Source organism: Labrus mixtus, chromosome 7, assembly GCF_963584025.1.
Source record: "Labrus mixtus chromosome 7, fLabMix1.1, whole genome shotgun sequence".
NCBI lineage: Eukaryota > Metazoa > Chordata > Actinopteri > Labriformes > Labridae > Labrus > Labrus mixtus.
The window spans coordinates 4,150,980-4,178,937 of NC_083618.1; the positions used below are offsets into that span (position 1 = coordinate 4,150,980).

Sequence of the window (27,958 nt, forward strand, 5' to 3'; positions counted from 1 at the left end):
CTACATTTCCCATGCTACGATGGGCGTACACGAGGCGAATACGTAACAAGATGCCTTCATGTCTCTCGGTGTTGTTCTGTAAACTGTAGCAAACAAGTAGTGCTTGGAGCTGCTGAATGGGGCTGCCGCTGTACGGTAGGCAAAAACTTTATCTCATGAAGTTAAAAAAATAAAACAGGATAGGCTACGAGAGGAAAATATCAGGCAACTTAGTTGACACGCATTCCCGGTTATTTTCCCTCCGTTAACTTTCTCGAACCACCCACCACACAGCGCACAGCTTTCCATACACTGGGCTAAAATGTTGCCTATTTTGGAGCTGTGTCTACATCAAAGAGTTCCTTACTGTTTGATTATAAGCTAAAAAAATAAACTTGTGTGTGCATTTATCGATTGCTTTTATGTTTTTTTGTAAAGTCTACTGAAGTATAAAATTCAACTCAACAGTTGTTTCAAAAAGGAAAATGCCACATAGGCTAGAAAATACCATCACTGTGAAAATACCTTCAAAGTCAAATAGATATTTAAATACTATCTGAGTAAATGACTATCATAATATTCCGCCATACAAATTACACACAATCACAGTGTGTAGGCTGTAGTCTATGTCCTAAATCTTTCTCATGCCACTGTTCTTACTGTGTCAGCACTTTTCTGTTTATTTCCCCCCCACGTTTCAGAACAGATAGTAAATCGGGCTGAAATGGCAAATATGAACCCACCATGTCGACCCATAAACAAAGAAATGTGTCAGCATAAACTGTTGCTGAGGTTTTACACTTTTTCCAAAGAGAAAAACATGTTATAGTTCAAGAGTTTTGTTCAGAGAAAAACATTAAGTAGGCTATGTTAAAACCTTCATTTACTTATGAGAAGGTATTGTAATAAGAGCTGTAACAATAAGTCTATTTCTAAATTCATCAAAAGACATTTGACTTTTTCTCTGTGTTAGTATATTATACAGTAGGCTCATGCCAATGTATTAGCTATTATATATTTCTCATATTATATTATGTATATATAGGCTACTGGTGGATCTTTACTCATACCTAACTCAAATTAGAAAAAAGGAGAATTTATTTAGTCTACTGCAAAATATCAATAGGTCTTGCCGTACCACTGCAATGATTAATGGAATAACTGATTATTCAGTCAAAGACAATTGATAAACTAGTTGTTTAATATTCTATAAGTCATATTTTCAAGCTCAATTAACCAGTGTGACTAACTTTCTTTTTTGGTCATAAGCCTATGACAAACTGGATAATTTCGGGCTTTGGTTGAAAATGTTTTGAAAAACAAGGACAGCAATCAGCAGATGATTTAATAATGCACATAATATCAGTTATATAATTGGAAATGTCCATGACATTCATTTGCATGTGTTATATTCTTAGGTAGTTGAAGTCTTGATTAGTTGGTTTTCTAATCAATTGTATAGGCTACCTTTAAAGTTAGGGCTGTAGGATGACTAAAGGTTGCAATCTGAATACACCAACTTTGTCTCAGGGGAACGTTTTCGACTCATTAAACTCATACCCTTAATAATTGAGAAAGTTCTACTAGCAAACTGATGTTTTGAATACTAAATTGCTAAAGGTCAAGTGATTTTTATCAGTCTCACATTTTCCATTAATCATTTTCAATAGGCCTTATGTACAGTAAATCTTCTTGTAATTTTCAGGGCCAATTTCCATTCCTATAGGGCCAGCAGCATAAGTGGATCTCTAAGGAACCAACAGTTAGTTCTCTGTTAATTAATGACAGGTTTATGTTATCACTCCTGTTGTTGAGGGAAATCTATATTAAGGCTGGTTGAACACAGAATTAGTCAATTAGATTGCTAATTAATAGTGAGCATTTTTTATAATCGACCCTTGCTGCCATGGCAGACGATAGGGGTCAATAGCTGTTAGCAATAGTCAGCAAACAGGGAATCTAGACAGGACTGGACTTCTCTCGGTTGGCTGTGCTCTTTAATCTAATCTTTTCCGTTTAGCTTACACGAAAATAACTAACATCAGCCAGTTCATTACCTCTAGAAGTGTTTGCTATGTCCCTGCTCTTAGGGATAGATACGTTGTAGACACAATAGAAAGTAACTTTGTCTGTTTTATTGGATTTATTACCCAGGTTGTCACAAATGTTTTCTTTTCTTTTAAAGCTAGAATGAACCAAGTTGTATTGATGGACCTCAAAGTTTAGTATTCTTTCCTCTCCTCCCCAGCATTGGCAAAGCTCTAAGTTCCAAAATCCCCCTTTCCTGCACCCTTACTTCCTTACATACAAATTAGTCTTCTCTCAATTGAACTCATATGTTAGAATAACCACTGGGAACATCCGCTTTATCCCATTGTGCGTAATTGGCAGTAGATTTGTTTTGTTAAATCTCGGACACATCTTTAAGGTTTACATCCTGACAGCATAATACCTCTAAGTGCTGGGAAATCACTTGTGCAGAAACGCAGCGCATGTAAGACAGACCTGAAATGTAAAGGAGGCTTTGAACTGACAAGAAAAGATAGGCCGAGAAACAGGCTGATATCTCACCTGCTGATCTGACTGCAGCTGTTTTACAGGATGTGCCTGATACTTAACTGGTTATAAAGTCAATATTTCATGACTGATCATAACTGATCTGCAATATCAAGTGGTTGTGCTGTACAGAGGCTCCAGAGTCCAGCACCATACAGCATTTTCTTAATAAAAGCTTTATTTTGAAGGGAGGAAATATTGCTTTAAGCCCAAGATAATGTCTCTTATCTCTCTCTCTCTCATGACAGGCATGCAAACAGACAGAGGGGCCAGAGTGCAACAGGTTCCCTGGAAAACATTCCTCTGATCCGCAGAACAGCGCCTCTCAGATATTCCCACTGAACAGCACAAGTCATGTACCAAGTTGTACCAGGAGGAGCAGGAGGCACAATTACAGATGTTATCCCCAAGCAGAAACACAGAAAGGACACTCGACCCTTAGTCGGAGCAGGCGTAATCGGCCTGGTGCTTGTGATTGCAGCTGTAACTGCATGGTGTTATTACATAGCCTCTCTCCGCAAAGCTGAGCTGCTTAAGACTCAGCTGCTGGATCTGAATAAAGATGGCTACATTATCCGCAACCAGGGAGGATCCATTGTTTTCAGAATGGATTTCAGGTTGGTATTTTTTTAACAATCTTACATATTTAAGTGACATCAATAATTGTAATGGAAAGACATGCCAGCTATTTTACTGTTAAAAGAAATGGTTTGTGATTTTCTTGTATCTTAATCTTGACAGGTCAGGTACTTTGGATTTGGATTCATGTTCCAAAGAAGGAGAAATGTTAAGTTGTGGACGCACCGATGATAGAAAACTGAACTTCTTCATTGAGACCGTACGACCTAAGGACACAGTACAGTGCTACCGTGTGCGGTGGGAGGAGCTGGTTCCTGACATTCCTGTTGAGCATGCCATGACATACAAGTTTGCACACTGGTATGGTGGTGCAGTGTCAGCAATTCAGCACTGGCCTATTTCTATCTCTGGCCAAGAAGCTCCCAAGCCCTTTGTTACAAGTGACATCTACTCAAAGCGCAATGAATTTGGTGGGATTTTGGAGAGTTATTGGTTGTCATCCAATGCCACAGCCATCAAAATTAATAATTCTGTGCCATTCCACCTTGGCTGGAACGACACAGAGAAGACTATGTCCTTCCAGGCGAGATACAACGACAGTCCCTTCAAGCCAAACCCAGGAGAGAAACCATGTGCTGAACTTAGCTACAGAGTGTGCGTGGGCTTAGATGTGACATCCATACACAAATACATGGTCCGCAGATACTTCAACAAGCCAAACAAGGTGCCTGCAAAAGTCATGTTTCGCCACCCTATCTGGTCGACTTGGGCACTACATAAGACTGACATTGACCAAGAGAAACTCTTGGCGTATGCTGCCAGCATACGCAAGAATAACTTTAACTGTAGCCACTTGGAACTGGACGATCGCTACACTTCCCGCTATGGAGATTTTGAGTTTGACACAACAAAGTTCCCCAATGCCTCGGCCATGTTCCAAAGGCTAAAATCGGATGGGTTTTTGGTGTCACTCTGGATTCACCCGTTTGTCAACTACGACTCAGAAAACTTCCATACATGTGTCGAGAGGGGTCTGTTTGTCATGGAACCAACAGGCCGACTGCCAGCCTTGGTGCGCTGGTGGAATGGCATTGGTGGCATTTTGGACTTCACAAATCCAGAGGCCCGTGATTGGTTTTCCTACCAGCTACGTACTCTGCGCACCAGGTATGGTGTGTCATCTTTTAAATTTGATGCAGGTGAGACCAATTACTTACCATGGAAATTTAGCACCAGAACACCAATTCGGGACCCAAGTTTCTTCACAAGACGCTACACAGAAATGGCTATTCCCTACAATGATCGAGCCGAGCTGCGCAGTGGCTACCAGTCTCAGAACATATCCTGCTTCTTCAGACCAATCGACAGAGACTCTGTGTGGGGCTATGAGCTGGGTCTCAAATCTCTTATCCCCACAGTGCTCACCATCAGCATCCTTGGCTATCAGTTCATTTTACCTGACATGATTGGAGGGAATGCTTATCTTAACCGCACAGATGGAAATCGCGTGTTACCTGATCGAGAACTCTATATCCGCTGGCTGGAGCTGTCAGCCTTCATGCCCTCCATGCAGTTTTCTATTCCCCCTTGGGAATACGACAATGAGGTGGTTGAAATTGCTCGAAAATACACAGCCCTCCATGAGAGTATTGTGGCACCACGGGTCCTGGAGCTGGCCGGCGAGGTGCTGGACACTGGGGACCCAATCATACGTCCCCTGTGGTGGATTGCCACTGGTGATGAGACAGCCTATAAAATCGACTCCCAGTTCCTGATTGGGGATGACCTCATGGTAGCCCCAGTTTTAGAGCCGGGAAAGCAGGAGCGTGACATCTACCTTCCTGCCGGCCGCTGGAGAAGCTACAAGGGAGAGAGATTTGATATCAAAGAGCCTCTGCACCTCACAGACTATCCTGTGGATCTGGATGAAATAGCTTACTTTGTTTGGGTGTAGCTGGAAGGTAATGTATAGTTAAACAGGTTTAATTAGCCTGTGCTTGTAAGACAAGCTGGCTGCTTCACAAATGAAGCTTTAATGCATTACAGGGGAGTGTTGTATGAAAAGAAATGGCTGGTTATGAAAAGCTTTTTTAAAATATGAATCTTCAAAATAATTTGAATATTTGACACCATGAGAAAAATGTGAAACTTCATTAGGAGAAATTGCTCAAAATCTAGCCTTTACTTTTATTGGTATTTAAACTAATGAACTGTATTCTTTGAATCTCCTTTAGTTTTGAATGGAAAGGCAGCTAAGTAGAGTCTTTTGAAACAAGAGTGTGTAACTCTAGCTAACTAATAGCCATAACAGCCAAACGTTACAATTATGGGCTCATGATTAGTGGTCAAACATAATATCACAGTAGCATAGATAGAACAGGGTCATTAAGTCAGCCGCCTGACTCATCACAACAGTTACACAGCAATTTTATCTGCTTCAAGTTTCCTTACAATTATCTACCATAAGATACTGGTTCTAGAGTAAAAACCCAGCATATATTTCAGTGACTAAGGTGTGTTTTAATCATTATGCATTCAGCTTTTTATTAGTACAAGGAAGATGTGTATTACGTCTAAGTTAAATAATTAGCTTTAAAGCCCATACAAGCACAGATAAGAAACATTTGTCAAAAAGGGAATATGCAAACTGTGAATGAAGTTAGCAATGATAGCCATTGAAAGCCATAAAGTCGTTGTGTTTTTGAATAACTTTGCACTTTAAAATGAAAGCCAAACATACTTTATCATTGGGAGGTCAATTGAAGGGTTGTCATTATTGGCATTATGCAGAGAGTACGCTATGCAAAAACCTCTGTATTCATAAATAATTCTCAGTTTGACAGAGAAATCCTTCTCTCCTTTGACACTAATGACTTCTCTTCTCTTCTACTGGGAGATACTTTTCAGGAAGTCGGCTTTTATGCTTCCCTTATCAGGATGAATGCCTGAAGTTTAATCATTACAAACGGTATGCACTCTCATTTGTGTAACAGAGTGTCATGTAACTACTCTAAGCCGAGAAGAGGATTCCTTTTATTGGGCAATAAATATTTTATGCTCTTCCTCAGGTAACAACCTTTTTTCTGTCTGTAGTGGGTAGTGTTTTGAAGCGTCTGGTTATTGTCCTTGTTGTGCTTTGCTGACATTAAGTGCAGGTAAACAGCCAATAATACTATAATCTTTAATACATTTACTGCCACATTTGGAAAGAGATTTCTGAAACACAATAATTAAAATGATAATAGTTTGGGTAATTTGTACCTATTGGTATGCAGTGTGGAATCCTCTATATACAATGTTTTTTAGCAGCATTTAATTAGCCAATGTTCTACTTAATTTTGTAATTTTCTGTAACAGTGATACCGGCCATATTTTTTAATTATCTTATGTTGATTTAACCCTTTAAGGTGTTAGTGACCTATTTATTTTTTTAAACAATTATATGGTCAACTTAATGTAAATTAACATCTTATCCCATTATTTAGCAACTGCAACTTGTTATCTGATGATGAAACTGATGATTGTCTCATGAAAGTCTTAATAAGGCAGCAATCGAGGAACATTTTGTTTGTGTTGATTTTGGCACCCCATCGTCATATCTCTTTTCTGATTTGTCTTGTCTTGCGTAAGTATTTTGTTCTAACAATAAATTGTACCCTGCTTTCTTTCAACAGTCGAATGTATCAGTTTTGTGGAAATTGCTGTTGAAACAGTAAAAAAAAAAAAAAAAAAAAAAGGCTATTTAAATCTAATCATCTCACACCTACCCTGGGTAGCAGTTGCATGTATTGAACATGACAATATAAGAATAGTTAACATTGATGGTCTTGTTTGATTTTGTAAGTCAAATAGACATCAAAGAGCCACCAGGGGCTTTAAAGACACTTCTCCATAGTTTTAACTATTATTAATGGAATAATAGTGTTGACTTGGTCCGGCTTTAAAGAATACAATCACTTTCTTACAGACCCTTTAATTCTGACACGTCTGTGAGATCTCTGACTTGTGGCTTCCATGTTGACCTCGTGGTTTTCCGCTTGTGCCTCTTGACATAGTTTCATCACAACAACACTTCCTATTTATAGCAGTTCTCACTCAGCATCTGGGCCATGGCAAGCCTCTGAGGCTATTTCTGTGTTAGACTGGCTTTCATTTACGACTGGACTAAGGGATCATATCTCAGACTGAATGTTACTTTGCTTTTTGCTCTTTTGACCCTGCAGGTGTGTGTGCTATTTGTGCCTTGAATTGAACACAGTAAAGTGTGGAACTAATTTCAGCAAGGGTGGATATGTGTGTTATTTTGTATGAATGTATAAAAATAAATGAAGTGTGTCCGTTTGTGAGCATTTCTTTGTGTTTCATTTGCATGGAACCCACAATAATCTATCTTTCAAAGCACAATTACCACCTTTTACTGCACCTTTCACATAATTAAAAAAAAAAAAAAAAACATGATTCTGAAATGTTCCTTTTTACACAGACTTACAAATAAAATACAGAAAAAAAGCAAAGCCACTGGACATTAAATTCAGGTCAGTAAGCTGACTGTGCAGCCATGTAGCCTATAACAACCTGTAACCTCGTATAAGTCTGCAAAACCAGAAAACGAGTGTGCCTATCAATTCAACATTGAAGAGACGCCCTTGAGGGACTTTTAAACTTTTGGTGCCAGACTCATCACGGGGCAATAATGACGAAGGGATGAAACAATTGTGCGGGTTATTTGGAGGCTGTGTTCAGATCAATAAATCATCTGCTCGGTTCATGATGTGAGGCCAGAGTGCATGTGATATCAGAGTGTAGGACCAGACAGCAAGAATAAAACAGATACAATTACATCAATATGAGAGAATAGCAACAGTATAAGAATCAGAATTAAAGCATTAAGCGTGATTGTTGTTTGTGGGTTTAAGCAACCTGGCTGTGCAACTTCTAACAGCCACAGTCGATCTTTCTTATGTTTGGGGAATTTATTTCATTTCACAACTGTGGGATATGCTTCAGAAATGCTTCACTTCATTTGCCAATGCCTCATCTCACTTCAGAATTGATCTGGACTTGCCGCCTGTGTGGGGAGGACATACATTCATTGATTAGCTGTCTGTGTGTTGCATGGATCAATGTTATTTGCCAGTTTGCTTTCTGCAATCATATTGTTTGGCTCTGCCCGTCTTATCATGGACTGGATAAATCATTTATGAAAGAGCTTTAAAGGGACATTTTCATTTTAGAGCGAGTGGGATAGAAAAACATGAATAAATAAAGGGACCACGTTACCCCAAAACAAAGGAGCCTAATGAACATGTTTTACTGTGTTCAGTTTTTAAAAATATGTTTCTTCAAATCAAAGATAGAATACATATTTAAAGCAGTGATAACAGGCATTAACTAGAAAACAGGGCTTTTAAATTTTAAAGTTAAAAAAGAGTTAAGTAGGTTAAGAGTGAAGCTGCATATTTAAATTGAAACAAATACTTAAAACCTAACAAACATGAAATCTGGGTTTGTTTTGGTGATGTTGTGCTGCATATGTCCACAAGGGTGCAGTGTAGCTTCATTGCCAAAATCTCTGTCTGACATGACAGTTGACCATGGTCCAGATGTTAAGTGCACACACACACACACGCACGCACACGCACGCACGCACACGCACACACACAAACACGCGCACACACACACACACACACGCGCACACACACACACACACAAACACGCGCACACACACACACGCACGCACGCACACACACACACACACACACACACACACACGCATACACACGCGCGCGCACACACACACACACACACGCACAAACACACACACGTACACACACGCACTAACATGCACACACAAACGAAACAGGACACAAAACTGGCAGAGCTTGCCCCCCCCTCCTCTTCCTTCCCCACCTGTGAGCCCACCTGTGTGTCCATCTGCAGAGTAGAGACGCCAGTTGTTCTGGTTAGGAGCCAGTGTGTCTCAAGTACCTTCCCATATTCTCGTTCTATGAGCCTGTCTGCTGCCTGTCCTCCACAGTCAGGCATATATATTACAGAGAGAGAGAGAGAGAGAGAGAGAAGTGGTGCTCGAACAACAACAAGATAAGCAGCACTGGCTAACTGGAATAAAATGTGAAAATAGATGCATTCTTTTGCATTTACAATAAACGTAACTTTTGCTCGAGCTGATAGTGAAGGCTAGCTCAAGCTTGCCTTTGACAAACCGCTAGTTATTGCTGCTATAGGCCAGACTGCCAAGGGACATTCTGTCTCTCCCTCTCTCTATCTGTATGCATTCATTTGACTTTAATGCAGCTTCCAAACTTTATATACTACCTGCTGCCATGGACCTGCTTGACTCCAACTGTCACTATTATTCCTAAACAATATCGTTGTTATTGGAAGTATAAACATATCCCTTTTTAGCATTGTAACTACAGTCTGCACTGCCTTTTTTGTTGTTGTTCTTGTATGTTCATCTGTCTCTGTGCATCCCTTTTGTCTCTACATCGCTCTCTCTTGTACTCCCTCTATCTCACTTTCAAGGCCCATTAAGGCACATGGCTGTTCACCAAGGAGTTTTTTTCTGCTCAAGTTTTTTTTCCTTGCCACTGGTGCCAAGTGCTTGATGATGGTATTAATTTTGTGTCTCTCTAATTGGCATAACAAAGATTAAAATCTTGGCCTGTTTGTTTTGTAAAATGTCTTCAGATAACTTCTGTTATGATTTGGTGCTTAATGAATAACAATTTGTCACTTTATTGAGAAACTTGCCCGTAAAGGAATTGTTTGAGCGCAGTATTGTCAGTATGTTTCTGTGGCTTACAGTGCTGAAGATTTGATCACAACACACAATTGATCATTTTTAACAGCTAAATTCAGCTAGACTTTAGTAAATATTTGTGACAAATTAGAGTATTATGTGAAACTAAAAACTACAAATAACTTTTAAAAAACCTTCTCTACAAGCATTAATATGATTCCTAATAGATGAACATAAAAAAAAACTGACTCCATCACCATAAATGTTGTTGGATCACAATTATTCACCGAAACAAACAGGAGACAAACCATGATGAATAAGCTTCAGGTTTATTAAAAAAAAAAAAAGCTCTCATGCTTCTTGTGGGCTGAGCGTTTATTGCAGAAGAACCACAGGGGAAATAAAAACCCCATGGCCATCTCGGGCCTGAAGTGAGAATCTTTGTCCTCAACCCAAGATTTTCACTCTGTAACTAGAATGACCCCGCATCTGGTGCTGCCACGGCTTGTCTGACAGGAATATGTCTGTCCTCGCTAGGTAACAAATGAACCCAACACCCTGGAGACCGCTCTCGCATCTGTTTATGTTTTTCACCTGTCGGTTCACTGCACTGCATCAGACTTACAGTCCTCTGCAGCCTTTGTGTGTTTCAGAGCACGCCTGTGGCACTACAGCGACAGAGATAGGTGGTGTTAGCTGGTAGGAACTTTAGTGACTGGACAGTAGTAACCCATGCCATGTTTGTGTTTTTCACCTGGATTTTTGTAGAAGTGTTTTCAAAACTTTGGTGGATCGAATATGTTTTTGTACTATTTATTGATTTTCAAAGCAGAAATTGCCTTAGATTCTCATGGTCTTGAAACTTAATATGAGGATTATTGTTTTGTTTTTTCCCTATACATTTCTTTTCTGAACAATATTTTTTTTCCAGACTGCTAAGAACAAGTGAAACAAGTCATTTAATGGTTTATCCAACCTATAGCAACTTGAACTTTAGTTAAAAAAATATATTTTGTGGCATTTAGTAGACAAAATACTAACTAAGTCAACAAAAACAATAAAAATCATTGGCAAATGATTTGATATTGACATTTTTTTGTAATTATCTAGTAGAACTAGACTTTTTACTTTACTGCAATTCTAATCTTGTTTCACACAAGTACATTAAAGCTCTCTTTATAGCAAACATGGTTCACGGCTCAGGAGAATACCAACAGCTATGCAGCCACACCTTAATACCAAAATGAAGGAGTTGCTAAGGACAACAGGAAGGTAGCTTCCTATGTGAATTTGTGGGGTTAAGAGGTTGAACAAAATGTCAGGCGCTGAGCAGCAGATGCATAATTGAAACATTGCGTTGCTGTTGCAGCCATGCACAAGGTTGTTTGATTGATACCATTTTAGAACACTCCTGTCCCCTCATGCTCTGGGGGTTTACCTGGGGACAGACCGAGGGAGAGGGAAAGGTGCTTAGGTGGCTCATCTGGGTTTTGGAGGAAAATTGGTGCCATCCATCAAACAGCGCATTTAACAAACGCTAACGCAAGGCCGGCCAACAAAGGATTCGTATATAAGGCAGCAAACCAGGAAACATGTGAGATGCAGAGACTGCTGAGGGTCTATCAATCAACCAGTCAGCTCCTTTATTTAACAAGCGAGGGCCACAGACCCTGAGGGCCACACTCTATATTCTGGCTGGTTGGGCTTGCAGTCCCTTCCCGTAAAAATGAAGAAAAAAAAGGGGAATAGAGGGATGAACGTAGGAAGGAAAAAGGGGCATGAAGGGATTGGGGTTGGGGGTTGTGATGGAGGTGCAGCAGGGTTTGGCCTGTGTCCCCTGGCGTGCCGGTGCGCTTCATCTTCTCAGTGCAAGGGCCTGGAACTGCCGCTTGATAGGATTTTCAGCCCCGTGGCCTCTGCTGTCCCAGCATCCATCTGGAGGGCTGCCGTGTGCCCAGCGGAGAGCCAGCCACTCAGCGACACAGCCATAAAGAACAACCCGTAGGCCAGCCAATGCCACTGATCTGAGGCTCGCAGCTCCGTTCAGTGGACAGGCCAACACTCAGTGGCACACATTCCTGTCAGGGACACAGGCTGATCCCTGAGCTACTGTGAACTCAGTGGAACAGATGACACGCTCTGTGAGGCAGCACACATCCAACCACCGACTCCTTCAAAGCTTCCAGAAATTGGAATGGAACAAGGACTTCACTATTCAGCATCCTTAATGGTGTGGAGAGGACGAGCTCTCCGCTCTCATTTGTTCTGTCTCTGTGTGTGTGTGTGTGTGTGTGTGTGTGTGTGTGTGTGTGTGTGTGTCAAAGACAAGAATATACACTTATCATCATTTCTGCATGGCCTGGGGTTTACAGTGCATTCAGAAGATCAAGGATAGATGATGCAGATATATCTATATGCAGTGGACATATAGATTCCTGTATGCAATACGCCTATTCTCAGGTTGACTAATATAAAACCTTGCCGGCGTCCTTTGTATGTTCAGTAAGTACATTTTTTTTCTGTAAAAGTTCAATTTAATACCAAAATGAACAGCATCCAGAAAAATAATATCAGCACTATATAATTGAAAATCAAGAGCAAATATGCAAAGACAATCATTACTGCCTCTCATTATTGGATCCAATTTGCGTGTGCCTTAGGGGGATGGAGTAGAAAATAATGGATCTCTACGGTGAAAGATACTGTACTAAGGGTATTGGTGGTGCATGTGCACAAGATCAGGTCTGATATATCTCATACATGTGTGGAAAGTTTGGATTGAAAAATGTTTTTGTTTCTCCTCAGGGCTACACGGCATCATTAGCATATCTTCTCCCTTGTGACGACTGTAAATTCAGTGAATGCAGCCCTGCGGTGGGTAAGGTGGGCAGACGGCAGACTGTATAAATAAACAGAGTCTGTCTGAGGGCAGCACTGTGGCCCCCACCTGCCCACCATCAATCAATATTACAGCGGCCACTGGCAGCCCAATCGCCTTTTTATAGGCCTGTGAAATGATCAAACATCTGCTCATAACCATGCTTCATATATAGATGGATCATATATATAATATAAGATTCTGTATGGTATCATGCAGCACAACAGGATACAACAGTGACATTTATGCAAAAGTGTGCACAGTGGCAGTTTCCGGGTTATAAGCCTTGAGGCAGTTTCCTCGATATCAAATCCAGTCAGCGTTTTGAATCGATAAAGACAAAATAAATGACACTCATCTTAACTCAACTTTATTCATAAAGAACCTTTTATACAAACAGTGAGCCCAGAGTGCTTCAGAACCAAGAGATGGAAAACAGGAACAAAAATGAAAAGAACTGACACAATTTTGGATAATTAAAGAAAAATACAACAGTGAAAACATTAAAAGTAAGAAATTAATTAATATAAATCAGTTTAATGTTAGTCAAGACAAAATAAATATGAGGCATTAAGCTAATGTAAAAACACTTACAGTTAAATGTTCCCTGAGGCTTTAAGATGGCTTCAAAATTGAAGCGAAAAAAGTTCTAATTTTACTTTTGAAATAGCCAGGAGAGCTTGTTCGCAATTTGAATTCTTTCCTAATTATCACATGCTGTCTGTTTTTTGTCTTGGATGAGTAATCACCCTCTACTTCCTTGTTAACTGCTTAAAAGTCGACCATTGTGCACATGATAAAAGTTGAGGCCAGTAACTAGTTTGGCAGCAGTAGTAGACAAAGGTTGTGGGGGTCCCGGTCCACAGAGAGGGGGAATGAATCCAACTGGTCCAAGGTTAATGGTGGCGTGGAACAAAATGGATTCAGTGCCAGGGGCGTGCTGACAGGTGATTTGACATGAGTGAAGGTGGGCCATCAATCTCCCGTTGGCCCCTTTGACCCTCCCCAACCCACCAGCAGCAGCTAGGGGGCGCCAGGTGTCATGGCGCCCTGACCTGTGCAGGCCTCCAGATAGCCCACCTGCTGTCCGCCTAAAGCTCCCCCTAAGGCGAGAGGAGAGACTCCCATCACTTCATGCTTGGCTGGCATAATGAAACTGTGATTAGAAGATAGTGAACTGTGACAGGCAGGAGAAGACTCAAAGTCTTCCACCAAATTCAAACTGCTCGCTGCAGGTTTCCTTTTACGGCACGCTTTTCTCTTGAATCGCTCTGACAATTTAATGGTGCAAAAATGATAATCTGCCAGCCGAGCTCTAACACGCTTTCATACTCTGTGTGGCTGTTGTGACCTATACTACAGAGCAGAGAGAGAAAGAGAAAGATCAGCTAAAGTTGGCTGAAATAATAACAAACAAAAAAAAGTTTGTGTAGTATGATCGTTATTGTGTGCATGTGTGCCCCCCCAATCGTCCAACCTCCCAAGAGGAGGCTCGGCGCCACGTTTGAACCCGACATAAATTCCCTGTCACAAATCCCCAGGGCAGCCAGGCTTGTAGGCACAAAAGCAAATATTTCCGTTCCTGATCATGGCCAATCCCTTTTAACATCCCCACCCACTGACCCACTCCCCTCCCCCTCTCTCCACCCCCTACTCTCCCTCTGAACCTACCCTAGCACCGCAAGCCAGCCATTTGTCACAAAGTAATTATAGAATTATCGATTGGCAAGCAATTAACACCTTTCTTCTCTTTTTTTTCCAGCCTCCTCTTTGCCCCCGCCCCCTCCACCCCATCCTTTAATTTGAACTCGGAGAGAGAAAGAATAAAAAGGGGGAGGTTGAGGGATGGGGTGGTGGGGGGGTTTGGCGTGGGAGTAACACATTTAATCCTGCTGGCATTTCCTAGTTCTCCTCAAATTAATAGGGCGACAGGGACAAAACGGCTTTTCTCTTTCTTGCTCTGTTTCCTCAGTTATTTCTCTCCTTGTCTCGCCTGCTGATCTATCTTTAACAGACAGCGAGCTGCACAGAGAGCAGCCGAACACTCTATTCAGACTGGGATGAATGAATATGCCATTAAGCCTTTTTTTTTAAATACACCTTGCATGCTTGATAACAACCACATACCACTCAGTGTGATCGCTTTAACAATGTTGTTGAACCCTCTGTAGCACTTTGAAATGTGTTTCAAATGAAAACTGCTTGACAAAGAAATGTACCATTATTATTTTCATCAATGTTACCAGTACAGATTATCATCTTATTATTGTTGTCGTATTGGTCTGCTTTTATTTTTTACATCTTCTTTCTGTCCACTTTTCAAGCTGCCAATATTGGTCCAGATGGACGTGCAGAGGGAACAGTGCTAGCAGCTCCGGCTGGCAGGTGTCTGAGTCAGGATGGATGTCATGGAACATCACCTTAGTAACATATGGAGAGGGACAGGGGAGACGATTCCCCTTCTGGCAAGTATGATAACACATCTTCTCTTTCTGGGTATCAGTCTCTTCCTCCCTGCATCTCCCTCTCTCCTCTCCTCTCCACTCAATTTCATATTCTCCTCCTCATGTCCACTAAAAGGGATTTAATGTCATTGAAATTAATTTGCTTTTACCTTTTATTTCTCCTTCTTAATACCAGGATATTTTGTCGCATCTGAAATGGAGCATAATATGTATTCTTAAACTATGGATCACATCCCAAAGTGGGTCATGGCTCTACTTTTAGTGTCATCCCACAAAGTAAAAGTACCAATAAATATTAATGAGTCTGCATCCTAGGATGAGAGGCTAAATTTCTAATTTGGGTTTCTGCAGTGGAAAGAACCCCTGAGTTACAGGATTTAATTTTCTTCTGCCTTCTCAAGTAGAGGGGGGCGAATCTACTTCCAAATTGCAATTCATGTCATGACACCAGCATTGAATAGTTTTCTCTTTTTTCCCTGTGGGGAGCAGATGAGATAGAGCTGCTGTTGTCATCGATCACATCTGTGGTGAAAAAAGTAATCATGTAGATACAAAAAAGCAACAGTGTTAAAACCAAATGTTCTCACTAACATGACAATAATGTGACCAGGTTAAGAAAATAGGAAATTTAAGTTAATCAAAACTGTAAAATAAATGCTAGAAGGTTGGCAAAGGTATACAAACCACTGATTGAATATGTTACTAGTCTGACTACGTGTCCTCATATGCACATTAAACTAACACCTACATTTGTTTGCAAATTCAACAAACTCCTTCCACCACAGGGTCTCTCTCTCCAAATGCCACTAACCCAATTTGAGTAGCATTCATTTGACAGCAATTTAGGAACAATTTGAAGCCATTGAGGACCATTTTCTTTCATGCTGTAGTGTTGATCAATATTTCCCCTCAGGATGTTATTCAAACACACATACAGCAATATTCCTTCCTGAAAAACACTGTGATATTGACCTGTTTTTCCTGCCCCGCAGCCCTTCTTATTTTCTCAAAGAAGCGGTAACCCAGGAGACCGACATTGTTGTGGCCCTCTGCTCGATGCAGCTTTTTCTGGCTTTTATGGCTCAAAACACCACTGCTCTCTGTCACTGTTTCTTCAAAAACCCCTCTCTGTTCTGCAATATATTCTGCACTGTTGACATTTAGGAGAGTTTGAAAGGCAGTCTGAGAACATTTATTTGTGAGAGTCTTATTTGAGTTTGATCTGTCCCCCTGTCTTAAAAATAGAAACAGTTTAGTCATTTTGAAATGACTAATGACTAAACGACTAGTATTGCAATTGAACAGGAAATACATCACAACTTGTCCAAAGAAATGTAATTGCCTACTGAAAAAGTTTGCTTAAAATTCTGTCTGAAGTGATTCATCGGTGCCTAAGCGCCCTGAAGTTGACTGCTTTAAACAACAGAACTGCTAGCCTTATTAAGCAGCATATATGAATAACATCATTTGTACTGGGGTATATACTATAATGCAGAGATTATTTATATTTTATATAAATGAATGTTACAAAAAAAAAATGACCACACTAAATATGACAGCTTGGAAAACCGGCATTATAAAACCGGACTCTGCTGCTCCCCTCATAACCTCGGCATTTAAGAATTCTACGGATAATTCACCTCGAGCCAATGGGAGTGACGTTCATATACTGTGACTGCTTCACATGCAGTGCCTGCACAAGACTGCTACCATGCACGTAATTAAAATGCTGCATTATGTTTTCTGTTTGTCAATAGCATAAAAATAAAGGCAAATATTCTCATTATAGTGTTGTACTGTACAGCGGACTCTGTTGCTTCGTCCAGTACTACAGCGTCTTTTTTAGCGTCACGTCTTACCCCAGGAGACCCCCTTCTGACCACATTTTAAGATCCAACCAACAGAGCAGACACAATCTACACACTGTCAGACCACTGACAAACAAACAAGTCTCAAAGTCTGCTATACTCTTCTGTACACCTTGACATCTCATTTGACCAATCAGGCTTCCTTCACTGCTCCTAAGCTACATAAGCCAATGGCTGGCATAACACATGATACAAATGTGTCAGTTGAAAAAAAGGGATAATAACAGTGTCGACAGTCAGGAACAAATGAGGTCAGCTGACTTGAGTTGGGCAAAATTAATTCAAGTAAGGTAGTCATGTTACAGAAGCCAAATTGACCAGAAGTTAAAGTTAATCAATTTCCAAAATAAAGTCCACGTTTTAAAATGAATTCAAAATGTAGCTCAAATAACTTACATTTAAAAAACTAACGGACATGTGTCCAGCTCTGCCAAAACTACACACTTCAATACTATTCATGTAGTATTTTACGGAATCCTAACTATGCAATTTTGTGCATGTGAGAAATGCCTGGATGTATACTAGATTGGCCGGATTTTAGGTAGTACACTGATCATACTAAATCTCCTCAAAGGGCATTGTGGCTCTCAGACTACCAAATGGTGTAGCTCGGCAGCTATAATTGTATGCCTCTGACTAGTGGCATACAATTGAAAGTTACTGTACTATAATATGTTGAATATGTTGTCTAATAATATGAAAATGAATTGGTAGTATTGGCAATAAATTGATGTATGCTGTTGTTGAATTCCATTTATCAGCTGACGGTAGCATTACCTTGATGCTAGCTCTGACCAGAAATATATCATGTGACCAATAATTCAGTACACTGCTAACTGCATGCTGAAGGTGGGATTAGTGGGCAGTATACACCGTATACCCTTTATACCGTTCGAGTATATAGCATGTAGTATGAAAATGAAGCAGGCCCTACATTAGTATGTCGTTTTGGACACAGCCAGAGTACTAAATGGAAAGCAAAACTATACCAAATGGAGAGAAACTTTTACTTATAGCTATATTTACCAGCTCGTCTACAACACAACCAAAACTGAATGCTCATGTTGCTCATGTGTTCTGGACGGAAACTTGGAATAGCCCTGTCAACTATGACATTTCACAGGTGGAAAGAAACATACAAAGTAATAATTGCTCTACTCCATTAAAGTGTCCCAGTAAGTTGTGCCAATCAAATTGGGATTTGGAATGCTGCCATCATTTTTGGAAATAATGAACCTGCAATAATGTCATGTTGTTTAGCACAACCTGTTACAGTTAGTGTTATCAGCGTTTAGCTTTCAGCTCTAATCTGGTCCATCAACCTTTAAATAGTAATCATTATTTATATCATTTGATGGAACAATGCAGGATGAATGGATGAGTATTTCCTAGTTCTTAAAAGTTCTACTTTCTTTAGTAGTTTGTTTACTTTTGTCTCCTGCCATTATAAGACAGACAGGAAGTGTACTCAAAGCTTGTTTGAGCCTGCAGGCTGTGATGAATGGATCAATACCAAAAGTATTGATCCTGTAATACCTGTGTCATTTAGCAAAATATGGATTTTCAAAAAGAGTGAGATCCACGTGAAGAATATGAAAAAATGCAATCTCTCTCTGTGTTTTGAACATAAACACTGATCTCATTTCTTTTTCCATTTTCTGCTAAATTGTTACAAAATCACATAATTACCTGCAGTCAAAGAAGAGATAAACTCTTGTATTGCATTTATATCTCCCCATGATGCCCCAATTTACCAAATTATCTTCAACTCAAGGATTGAAAACAGTCTCCAGTCCTTAGTGGTTTTACCATAACATTGTTTAAACATATATGTATTCAGTTGTAGATTAAGAGTGACCTAAGGTCTCATTCAGAGGTGTCCCAGGCCTTAAAAAGCTTGTTTTTTATTCTCACCATTATTTCACGGTAAAGTTGTTGGGGTTAAATAATTGTTTTAAATTTACATTCTGCCTTTGATCATTGTTTGTTTCGGCTTGGGGGTGTTTGAGTTACATCTGATTTATTGAAGTGCATGTTGGGAATCAACCAAAGGCAACCTGTGCATATTTTTTAATACAATAGTACCCCTAAGTAGGACAACCCAGTCTTAGAATACTGATTTGATGTCAAACATCACATAGGCATTCATCAAATGGTAAGATTGATGATATCTGTCACTCAGTAGATTCTTCTGTGAAAGCCAATGTGTTATACTTAACCTCTGTGTCATCAATATGTTTGAGCCATGGCTCTAATACTCCTGTTCTTTTATGCAAAGTTTTCATTATCAAAACGTGTAATACCTTCAACTTTTTAAGAATACCAAGCGACACTGATCTGAACTTTCAAATTGTTCCATGGTGGCTGACAACTCAATTAAGTGGTATAGATGTTTAAGTACAAAACTGCACAAACACCTGTCTTTAGCACAATACCATCATTTTTAGCATTCAGTTTAAAGCTATGTGAGAAACTTTCTCAGTGGATTTTGGCACCCCTAGTTGACGAGGTGGTAGCCTACGTCTTATCTCTTTGCCGATCATGCCATGTACGTGCCTGTGTAATATTCTTGAATCTTGTCCTTCATTTTTGAAAGGCACACTAACTTAGACCCAAGGACAGCTGTGACAGGATTAAAGACAACCAAAAGGTGTCCATCTTCTTCCCCATTGTCAGGCTTTCTTTTGTAGAATATATAGAGGCATCGTGTTCATTTCAGTCTGTTTCATATCCAGCTAAAAAACTCCTTATTATCATGAGCTATTTTTATATCTAGCATCAATACACAACTATTTTACTCTTTTAGTTATACAAACAGACAAGTTCAAACACTTCATGTTATGTGAGGCTTAGATTACATGATTTATGAAAAGGAAGTTGAACCAACAAGCATTACATGACGATGCTTCTCATTTAGATTCTTTTAGAGATTTTTACTCCTACAGCCATTCTTGGCATGGTATTACCAGAAGCTAAGCGAATGTCAGTCAATGTTAGAAAACTATAGATAAATGTTGCTGTTTTTTAACGTATGGTTGCAATGGTTGCTTAAGTAAAGGACTTGCTTTTAGCTCTCTATGAGACAGTGACAAAGCGCTAATCAAAAACAGCTCAGCAGTAATTAGCTACATTGTGAGGGTTAAGCATCAATGGCCATCAGTCTGTCATTGTTCTGTGTAGGTTTGTATAATGACTTGTTGATTTGTTTTACATCATGAACAAAGGGAGAATACTGTATTAGGACATTGACCAAACAGGTTGGTTTAAATACCATTTATCCTTTTTCAGTTTAATGACTTAATGAGCCATCGTCCTGTGAATTTGTTTAATGAGGATAATAAAAGGATTGTGAGCAACAGGTTGGCCTTCAGGATCATTGAATCGAAAACAGAGTTGTGGGAGAGTCGGGTGGAGAGGGGGGGCTGGCTGGCAGACAGATCGGAGGACCCCAGCGCTGGTTTGTTCCCAGTCGGGCCAGGACCTGTGAGTACAAGGTGGACACCCTTCATCAGCTACCATTCCCACCTCTTCACTTGCCTTCCAGGCTCTCATTTTCCACATGATTAGTTTGCCACCTGTCCTCCGGCTGGCCCTTGCCCTCTGGGCTGATCGCGTCACGGCACTATTTAGTACTGGCAGGATTTTCACAAAGACATGCTGCATCACCGAGGAACTTATGAGACAGAAGGTCCAAAAAATATGCAAAAATTGTTTCTTACCACTTATTTTCTAGAATCTATAGATTTACATGTCCAGCTTTTGGGAAACAGGGGAAAGAAAAAAATACTCATGATGATCTCAGAAACAAAAGAAGTGAATTCAGCTTCAGATGGCAGTCATGTCACTGCAGTTCTTTTAAGAATCAGCGGAAGGCACTGTTGACTACAGAATGTCTGCTCGATATCCTCGCAGCAGAGCTGACTGCTACATTCATAGCTCATCTTTCTGATCAGATGACAAATATCAGTGTCATCATCAACACTTGATAAGATCACAGTATTTTTAAAGGATGACTACATAAACAGATATTTAAATAAATCATGCTTTAAATTGAACAAAAAAAAGCCTTAAACATTGTCTACACCTCATCATGCATTACCTCTTATTAAGTCGATTATTCTTATTATTCGATATTGGAAATTCCTCCTGCCCCTGTACAGAAAACCAACACCTGAATTCAGATCATGATAAAGGTGTATTTCTTGTGCAAAATGAAACAGGCTGATTTGATTCCTCTCCTATGAATACATTTTCCACCTGTTTGAACCTGTTGTGTGATGCACAGTGGCATGGCGCGGCACACCGTGTTATCCCTCGGTAATTCAGGCCGCTGGTAATACATTTATGCTCTGTCAGAGCAAAGTATTGGCCCTGACCCATGTTGGCCTTGCCTCTGATGTTGGTGGCTTCAGACAGCGGGGACAAAGAGAGGGTTACTAAAGAGGGATTGAGGTCATGGTGTGAAAAGAGAAACCTTCTGCACTCTCAGAATTATGACAAGTCAGTGTATTTTTAAATCTAGAGTCTCCATGTTTGCTTTTGGGCCTACAGGATAGAAATCAATGCACTTTCATTTGTACAGTTGTTGATATAGGGATACTAGTGAAACTCATATACAATTTTAAACTATATTCCTATGGAAAAGGCAGGGTTTCCCTTTTTCTAGACTTTAAGGTCATACTTCAGAGCCTGCAGTTGTAACACATTTTGCGTTACAAAAAGGTTGTTACATCAAGAAAAGACAAACATATTGAATCAGACTACTCAAAGCAGATCCAGGCCCAATTGAACTAAAGTGAGAGTTTAGTAGCAGGGAGAAAGATAAGGAAAGAAAGAAAGGGAGGGAGGGAAGGAGGGTGTCACAGACCAAAGTTTTTCAAGTCTTTGTCCCTCCTCAATTTGCATGCCTAATGAAGCTGAGCAGGAGTTAATAGCGGGTGTAATGACTTCTGACTGGCTGGGCTGTGGGCTGCTGGGACACAAAGGTTTCGACTGGCTGACTGTGGAGCAGGGTGGGTAGAAACAGGTAAGGAAACACTCTGTGGGTGACAGAGCAGGGGACGTTGGACTGCAGGAACATTCAATCTGTGTGTAAGTAGGCAGGTTTTGGTCATATATAATAAGCATTATATGTTGTGAGCATACATTTGGACAGCTATAGTAGATTTACTGGAAATAAATAGTTCATTTTCTTTATCACGTCACAGCATGTTTCAAAGAACAGTAAATGACTTGAGTACCAGATATATAATGGAGAAGATATACTGTACATATTTTTTTATAGTTATAAAACAATGTATCAGAAGACGCACTAAAAGTCACTTAGTAACTAATTCTTCAAGGGAAATTATTTTGTCCATTGAGACTTTGTTCGATCTCTCAGAGTATCAAAAATGATTTAATCCTCGAAGCGTCTGGCGTGAAGGGGAGTGAACTCATCTCTAAACATTACTCCGCACATCAAGAGTCTTTCACAGTGATAAAGTAAAGCCTCATTTAAAAAATAGTGCACAGGCTTGCAGTAGGTTTACATATAAGATTTACGCCCCAACCAAGACGACAAATACAACACATGAACCAGCAATTTCACACATTTTGCTCCAATTATCACGTACACACACACACAGCATTTTGCTTAAGTTACTCTGCATACCCCTATCACGTATTGTGCGCAGCATCCAGTGGCCTGAAATGTGCTCAACATGAAATACTCAGTTAAAGGGTCCCTCTGGGTAAACATAAGCAGCACAGTACAGTGAAGAGTCTTTAATGTATCCCCAACCTCCTATGGGTAAGGGGACACATTTACATAACTGCACCTTAACTTAAACTTATATCAACTATTCAGGTCTAATACAATGACAGTTAGCAGAGACCTGCATTTTCAGCTGAGCTATTCCTTATCTCCACTTTCTTAAATATGAAATCTCTTCTTTAACAGTTGTGATGAGGGAACATAGCAACATTTACACCATAATGGAAAGCCTAATGATTCTCCAACTCCTATTGGAACGATCTGTTCCTTTTGAACCGAAGACCACATGAATATTAATGCTTCAGATGTGGCAAACACAAATCTTTATTTTATTTGAAAAGGAAAAGCTAAGGAAGTCATGAAAATAATTAGCTTTTTTTTTAGCCGTGTTCCATCTCAAATCAAAAGTTTGGTGAGTTTCTACTCTAACAAGAATTTAATACATGTACTTTTAAAACTAAGTCAGATCTGGCAATGCAGGAAGCAAATATTTCCACAGCTGCCTTAATCTTTTTCCTTCTTTCGCATCTTCAAGCGTATGTGGTTTGCTGCTTTTTTGGCGCATCTCACAGAGAATTCAGGTTGGCACCTGTCATCCGCACTGTCCACAGTGTGCCAACACTTCTGCTGGCCGTAGGACACACACACACACACACACACACACACACACACACACACACACACACACACACACACACACACACACACACACAGATGCACCCATACACGGCAGACACGGCAGCCAGTCCTGATGGCCACAGATGTAGCAGTGACCAGCCCATCTCCACCAGGTGTTGCTTTATAGCTGTGTCACTTTGAGCCTGAACCCATCTGCCACACTCAGCGGGTGAAAAGAATCTAAAATAAACTGCTTTTTACAGCATGTGCACATGCAAACATTCACAAAGACATGCATGTCACAGAGGACCATGTGCAGTGAAAGGTTTGGTATCCCTCTAAATCAGTGTTTCCCAACTTTGTTTTCCTTGGAGCCCCTCCTACTTTTATCTAAGAAAGGTTCGGACCCCAAAGGTGGCAAATGATACTGAAATGTAACATAAATCTTCCCAACAGAATTCGTCTTTACATACTTGTTCTTACCAAAAGTCCCTTGAATAAACTATCCAGTAAGTGTTGTATCCTGACTTTAGTTGGTATGTGCAAATAGAATTTTGACAACCTCCGGGCAGGCTAAGCCTCGCGCCCCCCTCCCTGAGATCTTTGGCCAGGACCTAGGTTTGGAACAAATGCTCTAAGTCATGGATGCTGTAGGATTGCAGGTTGTTTTTATTGCGAAATGTCTCTTAATAAAAGGTTCAAAATATAATATCACATCTAAAAGGATCCTGAGCCATTTGATCACTTCATTTGTTATGTGATTGGTGGATGTTCTATTTAATGAGAAACATTTCTTAGTTAATGAGCTTCATATCCATCTGTCACTTTTATTAAGCTTTACTGCAAAAAAAAGGCACTGAACTCAAAATAATGTTAATTAAAACTGTTTTACATTTTACAGACTTTAAAAAAGTGGTTATTCTGTGATAACCTTGTTCTGTCTTTCTTTAGAAAACTTCTTATAAATCCCAGGCACCACAAGTTTTTCCAAACATTATAATAGCTTTGCAAGTTTTATAATTATAATTGTATAATCATAATTAATCACCCTCTCCTCCAGTATCACAATAATGTTGTTTACTTGCAAAACCGAACCCGAGATCTGAGTCACATGCGTCCCATCCTAATAACATTGTTTGGGCTCAGCGATCCGTCATCCCACCAACAGGTAATACGATAGTAGAGGAAACAGGCAGCACAATTAGATTTGTGTTGAACAGTGGGGCGTGTTTTTCTCCTCCGCATGCTTGAATTTTTAATAAGACTTCTATTTTGGAAAAAACACCTGCCAGTGTTCCAGAGTCTGCCAAAGAGCAAAAGGTCGACCCCTGAAAGCGATCAAGAGATGGAGATGCTCATCACTGACTCATGCATATTTATACTTTATTTAATTATAGGTAATGAGAGGGTGTATTTGATCTGCACAATGCTCTTAATCAAGAGCCCTGGATGAGTTTCTAGTCTACCAAAGGCAGACATCTTCCATGTGCTTATGGTAATTTGATATTTGAGATGTGTGAGAAATTCAGTTTATTTGATGGATTGCCCCTTGAGGTGAACCATCTCGTTTTCGAGGGGGTCCAAGATGCAGACTTGAGGCTTATATGAGGCTAACTGCTCAAATTATTTTAAGAAACCATATAAATATATGAAGCTTTATGCCAGTTTTTGAAATGTAAATTCTGTATATGTACGTACGAAGCCAGCCTATATTCTTGTGATAATCTTTCATGATTTGACTTCAAAGAGAATAAGGGCATAAAATCGGCTCAGCTAGGGTTTAAAATATTTCAATTTAATGCAAATTAAATATTACGCCTATGTCTTACATTATCAGAACGTCTTGATTATTAACAGTAAAAGAATCCAAGACTATTGATTTTGTTTTGACACAGAGAAGACTTACTGGAAAGGAGACATAATGAAACCAAAATGTTAACTGGAACTAGACTTTAGAGAAGTAGTTTGGTCTAACCCTAACTCTAACCCGTTACTTATGTTTTTGAAATACCTATAAACTATGCCATACAATTCTGTGCTGATAGGCTATCTATGGTGACACCATTTTGTTCCAATCAAAACTCATGACAAAATAACCTGCACAACCAATCACACCAGCCTTGACTGGGCTCAATCTTCAGTGCTTTTAACCTAATCTGTTCATACTATCAAGCTAAATCAAGCACAGTGACAATGCTACATAAAAAATAGCATTGTCACTGTGCACATGCTATCATTCACCCAGTTATAGTTAGTATACTGCAAATGTATATCATATGTTTATAAAGAAAGTATGCAGAGTATCTTCAGCTTAAAATACCTGTGCAGTGGTGAAATCCAGTTACAGCATGAATGGTTTTCAGAGGTTCTGAAATGAAGTTTTACACTACTCCAAAAACCTTTTAACACTTCATCCCGACTGATATTAACTGAAGCTGACCGCAGCTGCTGCACTCTGATGGAGGAAACTTCAAACTTCTTACCATCATCTTTTAGACTCATAGAGGCAAGTCTTTGAAACTTAAAAGACACACAGCAATGACTGGTGGAGTGTTGCTGCCCTACTGAGATGTTTGTTTTAAATCTACGGCAAAACACCGGGCATTCAGTGACTTAATCAAAATAGTAGTCCGTGTTTCCATTGGGCTGTCGCGATGGTGAGTGGGACGCACCATTTATACAACTGGCCAAGTATTAGATCTCATCTCATCATTTGCCAGTTTTATTTTAAGGTGTGCTTTTTTAACACAACTGCTGCCAACCCTGGATAAGCAAAGGGAAATGAATTGGAGCAATTTTTGTTCTTGAAATGACTGAAGACTATGATTGTTTCCATTTGCGACATGCTTGCTGAGTGTTAATCTGTTTGAATTTCTTTGATTAGTAGTCTTTGTTTCTCTCTTTTTCTAAGGATGCCCTGATAATGTAATCCCCATTCTTACCTTTATACTTATGTGGCAGCTCAACAACTCCACTTCTTTGTTCTTTTCATATTTAGTTTAAGCCAATTTTAAAAATCATCAGTGACCTTCTCAGTTCTAGAAATGCCGGCATCACTGAGAAAAGTTTAAAACCTGATGGCAGACTGAAAACTACTACTCCTGTTCCTCGGATGGTTTCTCAGAAAAGTCTTAATGGTGTTTAGAACTGTGAGTATCAAAGCATCCATTAGCTGACTAAAGGCTACATTACCATTATATTTAATGATAGCAAGAAGCATAAAATCTATATCAAAACACGCTGATTATTGGTTTACTTGATGTTTCATTTGGCTTTTGAACCGTTTGGCACATCATACAAAGACGAAGGACATGTTTCTATCCCATCTGTGCTAGCTGGATCCTCTTTCTCCATATTCTTTTATCTCTTACCTGCTCTCACTGTTAGAAGTGTTCCTTCATCTAGCCCTGCTTGCAACCTGTCTCTGTCTCTTTCTTCCCCAGCATCTGTCCACATGTCCGTCTGCCAGCCCTATACCTCCACCTCCCCCCTCATCCACCGTCATGAGGAGATGAATGGTGCTCTGTCACCCGCCAGGCTCTTCAGAGGGCCAGCGCTCCGTATGAGGAAAGTGCCAGTCATTAACGGGAGGGGGGAGGGAGGGGAGAGCGGCAGGATGAAAAATGAGTTCATTTACGGGCAAGTCCTGTGAGCCGCGTAGCGTCGGCAGCAGCAGCAACCCCCCCTTCACCTTCTCCTCCCTTCTTCCTCCCATCACTTTCCGCAGGTGCCCAGTGGGGGTGAGCAGTCGGGGGGGGGGGTCGGGGGCTGAGGAGGAGGAAGTGGAGGAATGAGGGAGGGCCTAAAGTTACTCAGCAGATTTTCAGCCCTGTAAAAAAAAGTGGCCACTGCCTGTGAGAAGGAGCAGACACAAGATTAAAGACGGTGACTTGGAGTGGGAAGAGTCCAGGCGCAGAGGAAACGAGGGGAAGCATTAGCAGGTGGGGGGATTAGACGAAGCCTCATTATTCAGACTGGAAGGGCCAGGATGAATTTTAGCCAAAGATTAACGCCTCTGGTCCCAGCTAAGTACTACATAAAATCTCACACGCTAGGTCAAACTGTCTTAAAGAAGGAGTTTAGGTACTTTTACCTGTAGTGACTGTAAAAGCTACGGTACAAATGACACGTATTTATTGTGTTATATAAAACACTGCCTTGAGTTGCTACATTTTCCACATGCAATTTGAATAACCTTTGGATTATGATGATGCTGAGACTTGGAGAGGTCACACGTCTTTTGGTCAGCATTTTGTGGAAGCCTTACAGTTCTGTGACTCAGCTGAAGCACCCAGATATGACAAAGCACCCCCAAGGGCCCGAGACAAAAAGAAGAAGAGGAAGCATTCGAGAGCGAAAGAGAAGGTGAATGTTGGTTTTGAGCTTATGGTAATGCGTGAAAAGGCGCGATTGAGGTATGGTTATTATGCTCCAGCTCCTGAAACTTTGCCATAGCATCAGTAACTGTTCTGAATTAAATGTTTACCAAATGCACCA

At 40.2% G+C, this 27,958-nt stretch overlaps 1 protein-coding gene across 1 annotated transcript; it reads left to right on the forward strand.

Annotated features, from left to right (window-relative positions):
* Positions 1-34: 34 nt before the first annotated feature.
* Positions 35-7,455, forward strand: myorg (myogenesis regulating glycosidase (putative)). The gene is made up of 3 exons (XM_061042197.1): positions 35-135; positions 2,784-3,152; positions 3,277-7,455. Exons 2-3 carry the CDS (start codon positions 2,890-2,892, stop codon positions 5,066-5,068), a joined length of 2,055 nt encoding a protein of 684 aa, XP_060898180.1. The 5' UTR covers positions 35-135; positions 2,784-2,889; the 3' UTR covers positions 5,069-7,455.
* The last annotated feature ends 20,503 nt before the right edge of the window (positions 7,456-27,958 follow it).